Source organism: Anastrepha obliqua, chromosome 1 (genome assembly GCF_027943255.1).
Source record: "Anastrepha obliqua isolate idAnaObli1 chromosome 1, idAnaObli1_1.0, whole genome shotgun sequence".
Classification (NCBI taxonomy): domain Eukaryota; kingdom Metazoa; phylum Arthropoda; class Insecta; order Diptera; family Tephritidae; genus Anastrepha; species Anastrepha obliqua.
This window is the reverse complement of record NC_072892.1, coordinates 142145105-142157690: the sequence shown is the minus strand read 5'-3', so window position 1 is coordinate 142157690 and position 12586 is coordinate 142145105. Positions and strand designations below refer to the sequence as shown.

General features: G+C 37.5%; 1 protein-coding gene across 1 annotated transcript in view; it reads right to left on the bottom strand.

Moving 5' to 3' along the window:
* Window positions 1–8668: 8668 nt before the first annotated feature.
* The window catches only part of LOC129236351 (uncharacterized), a 40941-nt gene continuing 37023 nt past the window's right edge, over window positions 8669–12586 (bottom strand). The window contains exon 4 of the mRNA XM_054870693.1: window positions 8669–8834. Coding sequence (XP_054726668.1) covers window positions 8743–8834 — 92 coding nt within the window. The 3' untranslated portion in view covers window positions 8669–8742. The remainder of the gene's footprint in view (window positions 8835–12586) is intronic.

Sequence of the window (12586 nt, the reverse complement as noted above, 5' to 3'; positions counted from 1 at the left end):
GTGGAGGTCTTTGGTAAGAAGATAAACATTTAACTCATACATTTCCAAATGTGTGGCCAGCGCAAATCTTTCAATTGCACAGAACTATAGAAAAAAAAGTGTCTCCCGGGATTGCGATGTATTGGGCAAACTGTGCTTGGTGTAAGTTTCGAGGTTGTGGCAAGTACTGAGGTTTTTTACATACAAATCAAAGTAGTTTTTCTACTGATAGCAGTCCAAGTTCTTTTGTTTCAATTATATTAGTTAAACGACCTTTATGAGGAAAAAAAATGAAAAAAAAAAATTTTTCTTGTAATAGCGGTCGCCCTCGGCAGACAATGGCAAACCTCCGAGTGTATTTCCGCCATGAAAAAGCTTCTCAATATCTGTTCGGAGTCGGCTTGAAACTGTAGGTCTCTCCATTTGTGGAAGAACATTAAGACACAGACCACAAATAGGAGGAAAAACTCGGCCAAAAATCCAAAAAGGGTGTACGCGCCAATTATATACATTTGTATATCCAAAATAAACAAGACTGGGGTCATAAAGTTGTTTTTGATGGCGCCATATTTTTAATGAGTTACTGCGTTGGAAGTTACAACCCTAGCTAATTTCCCGCGAAAGCTTGGTGACATTCGGTTCAGCGGAAGCGAAGTTGTTGTGTCTAAAGTGTCAGTATGTTTATGTCATCGGTACAAAAATGAGTTTCGAACAGAGAGCTAATATCAAATTTTGTTTTAAAATCTGTAAAACGTATACCGAAAGATTTAAATTGATGAAAAACGCTTATGGCGATGACTGTCTATCTCGTGCCATAGTTCATGAGTGGTTTACACGTTTTAGATATGGTTGTGAGGACATAAATGACAATGAACATATGGGCCGCCTAAAATCAGTAATCACCATCAAAATTGTTTGTAAATTTATCAAAAATGAACCGAAATCATCATTGAAATTCATGGAATCGGAGTTGAATGTCTCCAGAACATCGATTTATCCCATTTTAACTGATTATTTGGGCTTACGAAAGATCTGCGCACGTTTCACTCCGGACAAGTTAACTGAGGACCAAAAATTGCTCAGAATTCAACATTCGAAACACCTCATTAAAGAGGCAAGAAAAGACGAGACCTTCCTTTACGACATTGTAACTGGTGATGTAACGTGGTGTTTCCAACATTAACTTGAAACTAAGCGTCAAAGTACCGAATGAAAGGCCCCAGACGAGCCACCACCCAAAAAATCGCGTTTGGAGAAGTACAAAATCAAGTCAGTGCCCATCTGTTTTTACGATTCCAAGGGAAGTGTCCCCAAGGAGTTCGCGCCAACGGGCCAAACCATCAATGCAATTTTCTATCTTTTCGTTTTGAAGCGTTTGTTGTCGAATCCGCCCTGAATACCGCGAAGGAGGCAGCTGACGCTTATTGCATGATAACACACCATTTCATCGACCTACTCTTGTGACTAATTTTTTAACTAGAAATCGCATTTTAACCATCAATCCCTCACCGTATTGGCCTGAAAAGGCTCCCTGTGACTTCTACCCATCCGGAACATTGCATTTGACCATGAAAGGAAAACGTTTTGCGTCCGTAGAGGCCATCCAAAAGGCAGGTACCGATATTCTGAAGGACGTTCCGGTCAATGACGTGAAGCACTCTTTCGAACAGCTTTTAGATCGCGCAAAACGGTGTATCGAGGCCAGAAGGGACCATTTTGAATAAATAAACTCGAAGTTATCAGAGTAAAGCTCCAGTCGTTTCTATTTTAGCTCAGTCTGGTTTATTTTGGACTTCACCTTGTATATAAATAACCTTTAAGGCGATAAGTTTCATTTGGAATTAAAGAAATTTTCGATTTTGATTTATTTTGTACCCATGCGTTTGTTCAGTACAAAACTTTTTCTGAGCCTCTGAAGCGTTAGAACATAGTTTAGGCAAGCATGGTTTTATTCTACCCAATCCAAGCATACATATATATGTATATTGAATGCTAATATTGCCTCCTTCGATGTAACTGTATTCGTATTTAGTTCCTTCCCCGACTGTAGCAACGTCTTCATTACAGTATTCTTCATATAAAGCTATGGGTTCGGAAAGGCGTTCAACAATCCATTGCTCGATTTCAGATACGGAGACTTGCTGCAATAGTTCTACTTCCCGAAGCAAAGTTGCAATGAATTGAATATTGGATGCGTCGTCACAATCCCAGTCAGATGCTTTTTCAAATAGTAAGGAATGTTATTTTCTCCTTACTAATCTTATGCTCCGGAGCCGAGGTTTCTTTTGAGCGCCCAAGATGTTTATAGGTTAAGAGCTTCCAAATAAGCCAGACTCATCGACTTTATATATATGCTCTTTAGCCAAACTTAAAACCATAAATTGTCTCGTTAAATTTGTCCAAAAATGGGTTGATGAAGTCACTTTTATTCGATAATTTTTTCAGCAAATTTTTATCCATCGTATTCCATGCCTCTTTTTAAAGTTTGCAACCCTACCATTGCTGGCGTGGAAGCCTCCAGGCTTTTCCTGAATTTTGGCATATAATAACTTGGCTTTCGTTTTTAGTATAGCAAGGTTTTTGGCTTTTTTCATCCGCAAACCAGTTACACAACGCCCTTTTCCATGTTTGGAAAATCAGAAATCTTAAGAGTTTTCCTTTTAGCTGGATCTGATTCAGATCGCGTACAAACTTCTTTATGGAGTGTTCTTTTTTTAGTACGAGTTATTGTAGCTAGTACCAATCGGAATTCCTCATAAAAAATATCTTCCGCTTGTGGAGCAACATCAAGACACACAGCACACGAGGAGGATCTCGGCCAAACACCCAAAAAGGGTGTGGTGTGGTGAATGGATTGCGCTATCGAGAGATGATAAACGATTTCTTATGGCCGGAATTGGTTTGTATTGATCTGGACAACGTTTATTTTCAATAAGACGGCACTACGTGCGACGCAAGCAATAAAACCATTGATCTTTTACGGGAAAAGTTTTCGGACCGTGTTATCTCTCGAAGAGATGATCACAATTGGTCACCGAGATCTTGTGATTTAACACCTTGTGACTTATTTCTTTGGAGCCACGTGAAAGGGAAGGTCTAGAAGGTCGTGGTGGTCATTTGTCTGATTTTATTTTCCACTATTAACGGCATACCTTCCTCTTTATAATGAAATAAACATCCGATCATTTATGTTAAAAAATAGCAGTTTTCTTTGAATATCAAAATAACACATCCTTTTTAATAACCCTTGATATTGTCGCTCTACGCACGTGAACATTTTTAGCTAACGCAGTAATGGAGATTCCTGCATTTAATTTATTCAGAAGGTCAGCTTTTGCTTTTATTGTAAGCAGCGTAAATTTTCTCTTTGCTATTATGAGACCAAACCATACAAAAGTGAACGCAAAACAGTAATTTCGTCAGCAAATGAATTAGACGGTACTTCCTTTCAATTCATTCAGCTCAATCAATTCAAAAAATGTTATTACCAGAATGACATCGACGGTACTTCCCCAAGCTTTATTCTCAAAAAATTCAATGTAAACAGCGGAACAGAGAAAGATAAAACAAAAAATGTTGCAAGTATCGAAGTATTGAAAAAAAAAATTGTGTGGCAAGTATCGAGGTGTGCTATTATCGTGTTTCTACTGTGTCATATTTGCTTTAATAACCAAGCTAGTATTAATTGCATATATAACGATTTTTTAGCGAAGCCATTCATTTCATCAAAATCTAAGTGGAAGCCGTTCCAAGCACTATGCAGAGCGATACAAACCTACGCAGCGCAAGTTTGGGGATATGCCTCATTCGATGAAGTAAATAAACTTCAACGTTACTTTATTAAAAGAATTCTCAAACTACCCAATATGCATAAACACTATGCAATAACACTAGAAACTAATTTAGAAGATAGCCACATTTATTCCTTAGAGCTACACATGAAGTATGGTATATTTGAAAAACCATTTATAAATATACGAGTCATCTTAAGTAAAAATGTGTTTTGACTTAAGCATCTGAACGACATGGGAATGCAGTTCAGCCTGAATTTGAAGAAAACATCACCGCTACGGACTGGCAAGATCGCTGTGTTCAACTTCTTACCAAAATGAAAATAAAACATATCAACAAGGCAAGGCAAAAAGCAGTGTCAAGCGCGACGTGAATTTATAAACATTTCGACTACTCAAAAGGGGAATCATATATTAAAGAAGATATGCGGCTAGCTGATATTATGACAATTCTCAAAGCAAGATGTGGTTTACTGAAGCTAAATGCAACTACGTATGGAAATGCTCAGAAAATATGCACCCTCTGCAATTTAAACGAACAAAAAGATATGCAGCACTTCTTAGGAAGATATCCGGTACTGAAGGAGATCAGAACAAAATACCTAAACGCAGCGAAGCTAAATGAAGCAGAAATAATACACATACTGAATGGCCATAATTGGAAAAGACTAACTTGCTTTATATACTCAGCCTTACGCTACAGAGATTTTATTTCTTCTTTCTTTATTTATTATTTCTTTCTTTATGTAGATATTTATATATTTAAACGAGTTATTATAAAAATGATTGAAATGTAAGATGCTAAATAAAGAATTACTACTACTACTACTACTACGTGATCGTGTCCTCATGACTTTGATTTGGTTCAAGATTTTGAACGCCATCATTGCACAGGTAACAGCTTTCAATCTGGAATCGTCACTAAATCGAAATTTTCGAATGTTCACAATTTTGAAAATTTCATCTCCCATTTACAGCTAAGCCTAAACCAATGTGTTCGCATGCTCTTCTTCTTCTTCTTGATTGACGCGAAACCACTAAAACGATTTTGGCTGAGTTTAATAAAGCGCACCAGTCGTGTCTTTTTCATGCTAGCCTTGGCCAATTGGATACAACAAGTGAAGCCAAGTTCTTCCCTCTTCTAACTCAGATAGAGCTCTGTGACCACCTGCTGGTACCGCATCGGGCTCTGAAAGTTGCTGGGTTCGCATATTATCCGAATTTAAAATAATACTCATACAATTAAGGTTTTTATAATTAATAAATAGATAAATAGATTAATTCGAGGTTTCCACTTCGAACTCACGGCCTTTTGTGTCTTCTTTTATTCATAGTATCTCATACAGACCCAGTTCCTTTATTACAGTCAGCATAGAGCTGGGTTGGATTGAGCGTATGTGCCTTTCTTCTGGCTGCAACTGGCGAAAATGTCTCAACCTTCAACGTAGCGCTTTGGAGAAGGCGGATTGGAGTTTTGGGATTGGTCGCAGTAACCGCAAGAATCAATGGGATATATTCCGATCATGGGCAAATGACTTCAGTTTATCCTTGGGAAGGTTATGAAGTTTTTAAGCCTCTTTTAGTTGTACCCTCCCAATAAGGGTTTCGAATGGCATGGCTCTATACTCTTCACTCCTGAGTTCCCGCTTGATGGTGTTCTTTCCCATGACAAGGAAGGGCTCGAGTCCTAGTAATGACGAGGCGGCAGCATGTCTTGCAAATGCGTCCGTTACTTCGTTCCCAGTTATACCCTCGTATCTTGGAATTTATCTTCATTCCTTTCTGCCTAAAAATAAAATATAAAAGAAATCGGCATACGCAGGAAAATGATCGATTTTTAGTCAAAAATATTTTAGTGATGGTTGGCTTGATTTTTGCATAACTTTCATATAGATTTGGTGACATGTACAATTTTAACACTACTTTGTTAATGGCAATTCACTATGGATGATGATAGGATTCATAGTTGTGATACAAAATTTATCAAAGAGCCGAAATGAGCTAATAGTCCGGCACTCGAGGTGTAGCCAACTTCAGACGGCTCGCGCAGCTGTTGCACGGGCAGTGCCAATCAAATGGCGAAATAACTGAAAATATCTGACCGTAGCATCCACCGCATACGGAAAAATTATCCCAAAGTCAACCCTTACATGATCTAAAAGGCGCTTGATCTCACACTAAAGCAGCAACAAGTCAGACTTGAAAGAGCGAAGGAGTTGCTTCGCTTCGCCGAAAGCGGTCAATTTCCGAAAATTGTACTTTCTGACGAAAATTTTTTTGAAATTGAGCAACTTGTAAACTCCCAAAACGATAGGGTTTATTTGACCCACCCTTCATACAAGAATTTGAGTCATCGATTGGCTACTTGGAGGTAGCACCCGCCACAGGTTATGGTTTGGCCGGCTGTACCCGCAGATAGGGCGCTCTCCAATCGTTTTCATCGAGCCTGGCGTGAAGGTAAATTCGAAATATTATCGGGAAAGTCTTCTGGAGATTGCTTTGAGGTCGTGGGCAGACAAACATTTCGGTGCCAGACCACGGACGTTTTAGCAGGACTCGGAGTGTCTCACAAACCTCGAGTGAACCAAGAATGGCTAAAAAACAACGTTCCGAACTTCATATTCTCCACACAATGGCTTTAAAATTCACCAATCGCGAGTCCGATGGATTATTCTCTTTTGGCCATTTTGGAGAACAAAGTCCGAACTATAAGATTTAACAGTCTCGAGGCGCTGAAATAAGCCATTGTCCGCGAGTGGGCCAAAATACCTGCAAGTCATGTCCGGGCAGCTTGCGATTCGTTTCTGGATCGTCTCAAAGAAATAGTCAAGGCAAAAGGTGGTCATATCGAGCAAAAGTAAATTGATTCCTAATTTTGTATTATTTTTACACATTTTTTGCTTTGAATTGAAAACAAGTAATTTTTTGGTGCCGGACCGTGCACAATTGGTGCTTACCTCCTTTTGGGTGCTTGGCCGTGGGCGTCTTGATATTTTCCACAAATGAAGGGATCTACAGTTTTATGCCGCGTCCAAACTACAAGCGGTTTTTTTATGAGGAACTTATTCACGGGAGAAATACTTCGGAAAATGTCGCTACAACCTAACTTAACTTAATCGAATCGTATACTTACACTCTTTTCTACGAAATTACAAGTAGGTTTTAAGCGTTTTGGACTTTTATTGAAAATAAGGTACGAAAGAATGTTCACATACAATATAAACATTAGAATTACGGTTGAACATAAACTACCACATTTGATTGAATTGTAAATTTTTTCTATTATGAGTTTTTGTGGGTGCTACTGCAAACGTGTACATTTACATATATCGAATGACCATAAAGGCAGATTAATTATGTATAAAATAGCTCTATTATTACATGATTAATTACTAATGCACTTATTTTTAAAAAGACATACATGTATAATATTTTTGTTCACTAAGGTACAAATGGCAAATTATGTCTACAACCACTACATATATAAGTATGTACATATAAGTTGTCTGAGTCGAAGCGCAAATGTGTATACTTTTAGGTCCAAATATAAGTTTTTATTTTTAATTATAGTTGAGTTTTACCCGATCGATAGGGCACATCTCCCTCGAAACCTTTATATATAGTCTGTATCATAGCATCGCATCGCGCACGAAAGGCGGCCGTGTCTCAAATTGATAACCCCTTAAAACACGGGCGCCGTCACTCTCTCAGGCACTCACATATGCAAAATGGCCTACGCCATTATATCGCCCGTCGTAAATTGGTAGGCCTGCAGTTATCGCAATTTTTGCACGATAGAAGAATATACTCCGTTACTCTTTAATCTTCATCTATGTTACAATGCTGTTAATGGTAACATTAAGCTTTTGCACACTCATACATATGTATATTCCAATATGTTTCAGCGACTGTTCATTCAACTAATAGAACCTCAGTGAGCGAATCTCTCACTCGCTGCGCACGATTGTTTAACAGCAATTTAACAGCTCTTGAAGTTACTGATTTTAGTGTTAATGCTGTAAAGTTTAAACTCAATCTTTTTACTATTTTTAATTAAACTAATTAGCTTGTAAGATATTATTTTGTAGACCGAAATAAATAAATATGAATGTGAATAGAAATATTGTTGAAAAAACCTGTATTTGGACTACTCTGTATGCAATTAAGCCAATTTTCTATTTTTTATTCTACATCAGTGCAGGTGCTTAAGTGTTGAAAGAAATGCTGCCAGTGCTGAGAGCTAAAAAAATTAAATAGATACATATGTTACCTACAATAAAATTTTACTAGTTCCAAGTGCGTGCTTTGCTTTGCTATTTTTTATTTAAAATTTTCGTATTTTTTTTTTCTAGTTTTGTATATAAAGTATATTCGTTAAACGTTTGGGCCTTTGTGAAAAGGCAGATAAAATTGGCGGTGGTACAATGTTATGAACTTTACATTTATAACAAATAATTTTAATGATTTAAAATGTACGTTTTTATGTATTACTAAAATTTTTCTTACACTCTTAAAAGTACATATGCATGTATGTGGGTATATAGAGCAATAAAATGTATACAAGTATGTAGATAAATTTGCAATTTTCATTTCACTTGAAGAGGCACAACAGTGGGTGACGTACACATATATATAAATTTAGTGGTACTTAAAGTATTTAGTATTTATGTATCTATATCTATGTATATGATTTTTCTGTGTTAAGGGTCAATGAGCAATACAATGCTTTCGCATATCATAATTTTTTCAAGCCACGAAATAATTGAAAATTGCATCGATAAGCTCATAACTCACTGTATGCAATACATACAAATAAAAATAATATATGTTTACATGCTAATTGACAATACATTAATCAGTGATAATGACTGCAGTTTTTGAAAAACGATTATATTGTATAAATAATAACAAAAATTTTTTTTAATCACAATTTGTATTGAAGATAAAAATATTAGCTTCACTGTTGATCCATTTAGAAATGCGGCTTCATGCGTGCATAGACAAAGAACGGCGCCACTGTGGAGAGCAGAGAGAACAAAATGTTTGCAATTGTTCGTAGCGAGGCTGTGAAGTAGAAAATAGTTTTTAATAACAGAGCTACTTTTATTTTTATTTATTTTTATATATTTTTAATTAAATTAAATATTTTTTTTTTAATTCATCATCATCATCATCAAGTAGCGATTACAGCTCAGGGTGACCTTTAGTTTCATCCACAATCCTCTTCCAATCTGCACGGTTCATAGCAACAGATATCCAGCTCCTAGCTCGTAGCTTTTTCAGGCCGGATATGGCTTGGTCAAGCCCGGTTTTTAATTAATTTAATTAAATTTTTAATTAATTAAAAATTTTAATTAAATTTAAAATATTCAATATTAAATATTAGTTGGAGGAAAAAGAAATCCATTATTTTTGAGTAAAATTTTTGCGCGAATGGCTTAAAACTGTTCTATGGTCGATCAGTCGCCCCTGAGCGTGGCAACGATTACTAACATGACAGTCAACTTCGATTATTTCGGTGATTTTATGGACATTTTCGACGACGGGTCTGCATGTGAATTATATATTTAAAATGAAACAGTGAGTAGTGTGCAGAAAACATGATTTTAATCTTCAACGTCAACTTAAGACTAATCTGTACATTCTAAAATAAATTGCTTAGTACCTACAACAAAGCTGCATTTTATGAACAGTTAAACAAAAAGCATCACGCCACCTAAAAGCTCAGTTGCAATGGTATTTTCCATCCAACATTCCCTTTTACTAATTGTTTATATGTTGATACTAGAACTGTTTAATTTAGGTTCTCCAACATTGTTTTTCCATTAACAGTTCTTAACATTTAACATCGTTTATATTGTTTAACATTTGTTTAACATCACTATTGTGTTATTGTCAGTTAATAACATTAGCTCTGTTATTAACAGAGGCTTATACATAACTTGTGCGAGTTACATCTTTAACATCGAAAATGCCTGAACAGAATCGACAAAACTAAAATTGACGTAATTAACTGTTACAGTAACGGCACCAAACACACTATTTACAATTTCAGCGACCTGGATTGCATTTTCGTCTTTATCAAAGAAAAACTGTAAAATGTACCGAAGTTTCCCTTTATTGACTTTCATTGTTAACACCCTGTAACTCACAACTAAATGGTACAAACAAAAAATAGTAAACAAAAATTTTTAATGCGTGAAATGTCAACGTTTTGTCAACAATTGTTTGATCCCTACAGCCATCTACCGTGAAAATAATGGATTTCTTTTGTCTCAACCAAATATTTTTCGTCCGTTCTTTCTTAAATTCACAAAATAATAAAGAAAAAACGACCGGAATAGTGGAAGGAGAATTCATGAATTTTCCACCAATAGAAAACGCGCAGACTCATTCCGCATTGGCTGTCAAGAGATTATAGCATCCCAGTGTTACATCAACCATCACATCACATTTTTCGCGCTATTTCTACCTGTTTGCTATGGAGTCTCAGGGGATCATTTTCCCCTTCACCAGAAAAAGAGTCCTACGAGGAATGAGAGAATTCAACACGGACGGAGTTGCTATTGGAATGGGGGGCGAAGTTAAGTATCTTGCCCGTGTCCTGAGTGCCAAGCTTAACTGGAAAAGGCATGCTGATGCAACCTTGTCGAAAGCTGTCGTCGAAGGCTCTCATGGGTTGCAATCGTGTATCAGGAAAATCCTGGAATTGTAGTCCAAGAATGCTGAGATGGATGTACATCATGATAATAAGCCAATGATAACATATGCAGCGGTCGCGTGGGTATCGAGCACCGCTTTTTCGACAGTGCAGGCAGCACTGACTAAGCTTCAACGCTGAGAATGTCTGTGTATCACGGGCACGTCGGAAGTGATGCTCGAGCTGATACCGCTTCATATACGAGATCAGTTGAAAAAATAAGGCGAATTTTCAAATTTCGCGGGCTACGTACTTTCGACTATCGATTATTATTTAATTTTTTTTTTATGTTGGCTCACTCGTCTCGAAAATATGTTCACGGAATTAGCAATAGCTATCGACTCTTGACTCTCCTGGACTATTCCATTGGGACGATTGGGCTTTGGTTTCGTTGTCATAACCATACACCCATAATTTGTTACCAGTTAAGACCCTTCTAAGCAAATCTGGATCATTTTTGACGTCATTTAACAATTCCTGAGCGATGCTCATACGAAGTTGTTTTTGGTCGCCGCCACACGCTTCATGCCCAAAATTTATGAAAGGATTGCTTGGCATGAACCAACCGATATGCCGACATCTTAAGCAACTTCTCTAATTGTGATTCGACGATTCTCCATAACAATTTTCTTCACTTTCTCAACATTTTCATCGGTGGTTCATGTGCTGGGGCGTCCAGAGCGAGCGTCGTCCCACCGTATGCCACTGTCAACATTTCAAGTGTTTTTGAGCACTTAATTGTATTTTTTACACAAAATTTGATGCAACTTCTCTGATCCATTTTTTTCGATAGCAGAAAATCGCCGAACACTCAAAACACTTGTCTTATTTATGCCTCTCACAGACAAACTAAAAATGCCATATTGCTAAAACTGTGAACATATCTTCGAGATGAGTGTACCAACACAAAAATAAATAAATAAGCAATAGTCGAATGTACGTAGCCCGCGAAATTTGAAAATTCACTTTAGTTTTTGAACAAACCTCGTAGTTGTTCCGCAATCAGCTAAGCGTACCCTGTTGAACATGACTAGGAATCATTGAGCCTACAGCTCCCAGTTGCCTAGTGATTATATCATTACTTACTTACTTCCATGGCCTGATCAATGATCACAACCCGTTATCGGATTAACCGACTGCAACAAGTCTTGCCAGGCGTCTCTGCTTTGCGTACGCTTGCTCTCATTTGTTACACCAAGCGATAATAAAGTTCCCTTGGTCCTTCTGATGGAGCAATGGTCTTTCCCTACATCCTTGTCCTCTAACTTGCCAGCTGAACATATTCTTTGCTCGAGCTTCTGCATCTCTACGCTCGACAGGGCCAAGCCAGTGACGCTGAATATCGAAGCGCTCGTGGTTTATTCGGCGGTAGTAGTTATCGCCACCACGAAGAGGACCAAAGACCTTCAGAGGTATCTTTCTCTCGAATACCCCAAGAACGGCTGCATTAGTCTGCGACACAACCCATGCGTCAACGCCATAGACTAGCACGGGTAAGATAAGCGTCTTGAAAAGTGTTAAAGGCGTTGTCATCCTTTGAGATTAAGTTCTCATTAGCCCTTAAGTGTATTGAGAAAATGAATTTATTTAGAATGCACAAACGCGTCCGGCTCATATGGGCTCCAAAACACAGGGGTATAACTGGGAACGAAGTAGCGAATGCATTGACTAGAGAGGCCACAAGCTGGTTATTAGAAGAACCCGAGCCCTTGCTTGCTATGGAACAACACACCGTCAAAGAGTAGCTTGGAAGTGAAGAGCCAAAGCTAGGAGACGTGAGCTGGCACCAAATTATGGGCAATACCGGCGAAGTTTGTGCTCAAAAATCATTCTTTGGCAATTAGAGATCTGATACTGATATTGTTAACATTTTAAAAGTATCATGGAAAACTGTTTTCAGAGTGGTTTTGCGTCTGGCAAAAGTACTTAGTGCACCAGCTCTTACTGAACTGAGTCTAAAAAGCCTCTGTGGGCAAAAAGTAAGGTGAATTTATTAGTCAAACTTCGCGGGATTAAAATTTCAATCTAGTTATTTTTTTCATGAGTTGGCAGTACTGTTAATAACATCTGGGCCAACTTTCATGTGAATGTCATTATCAGTAATATATTTACGCTT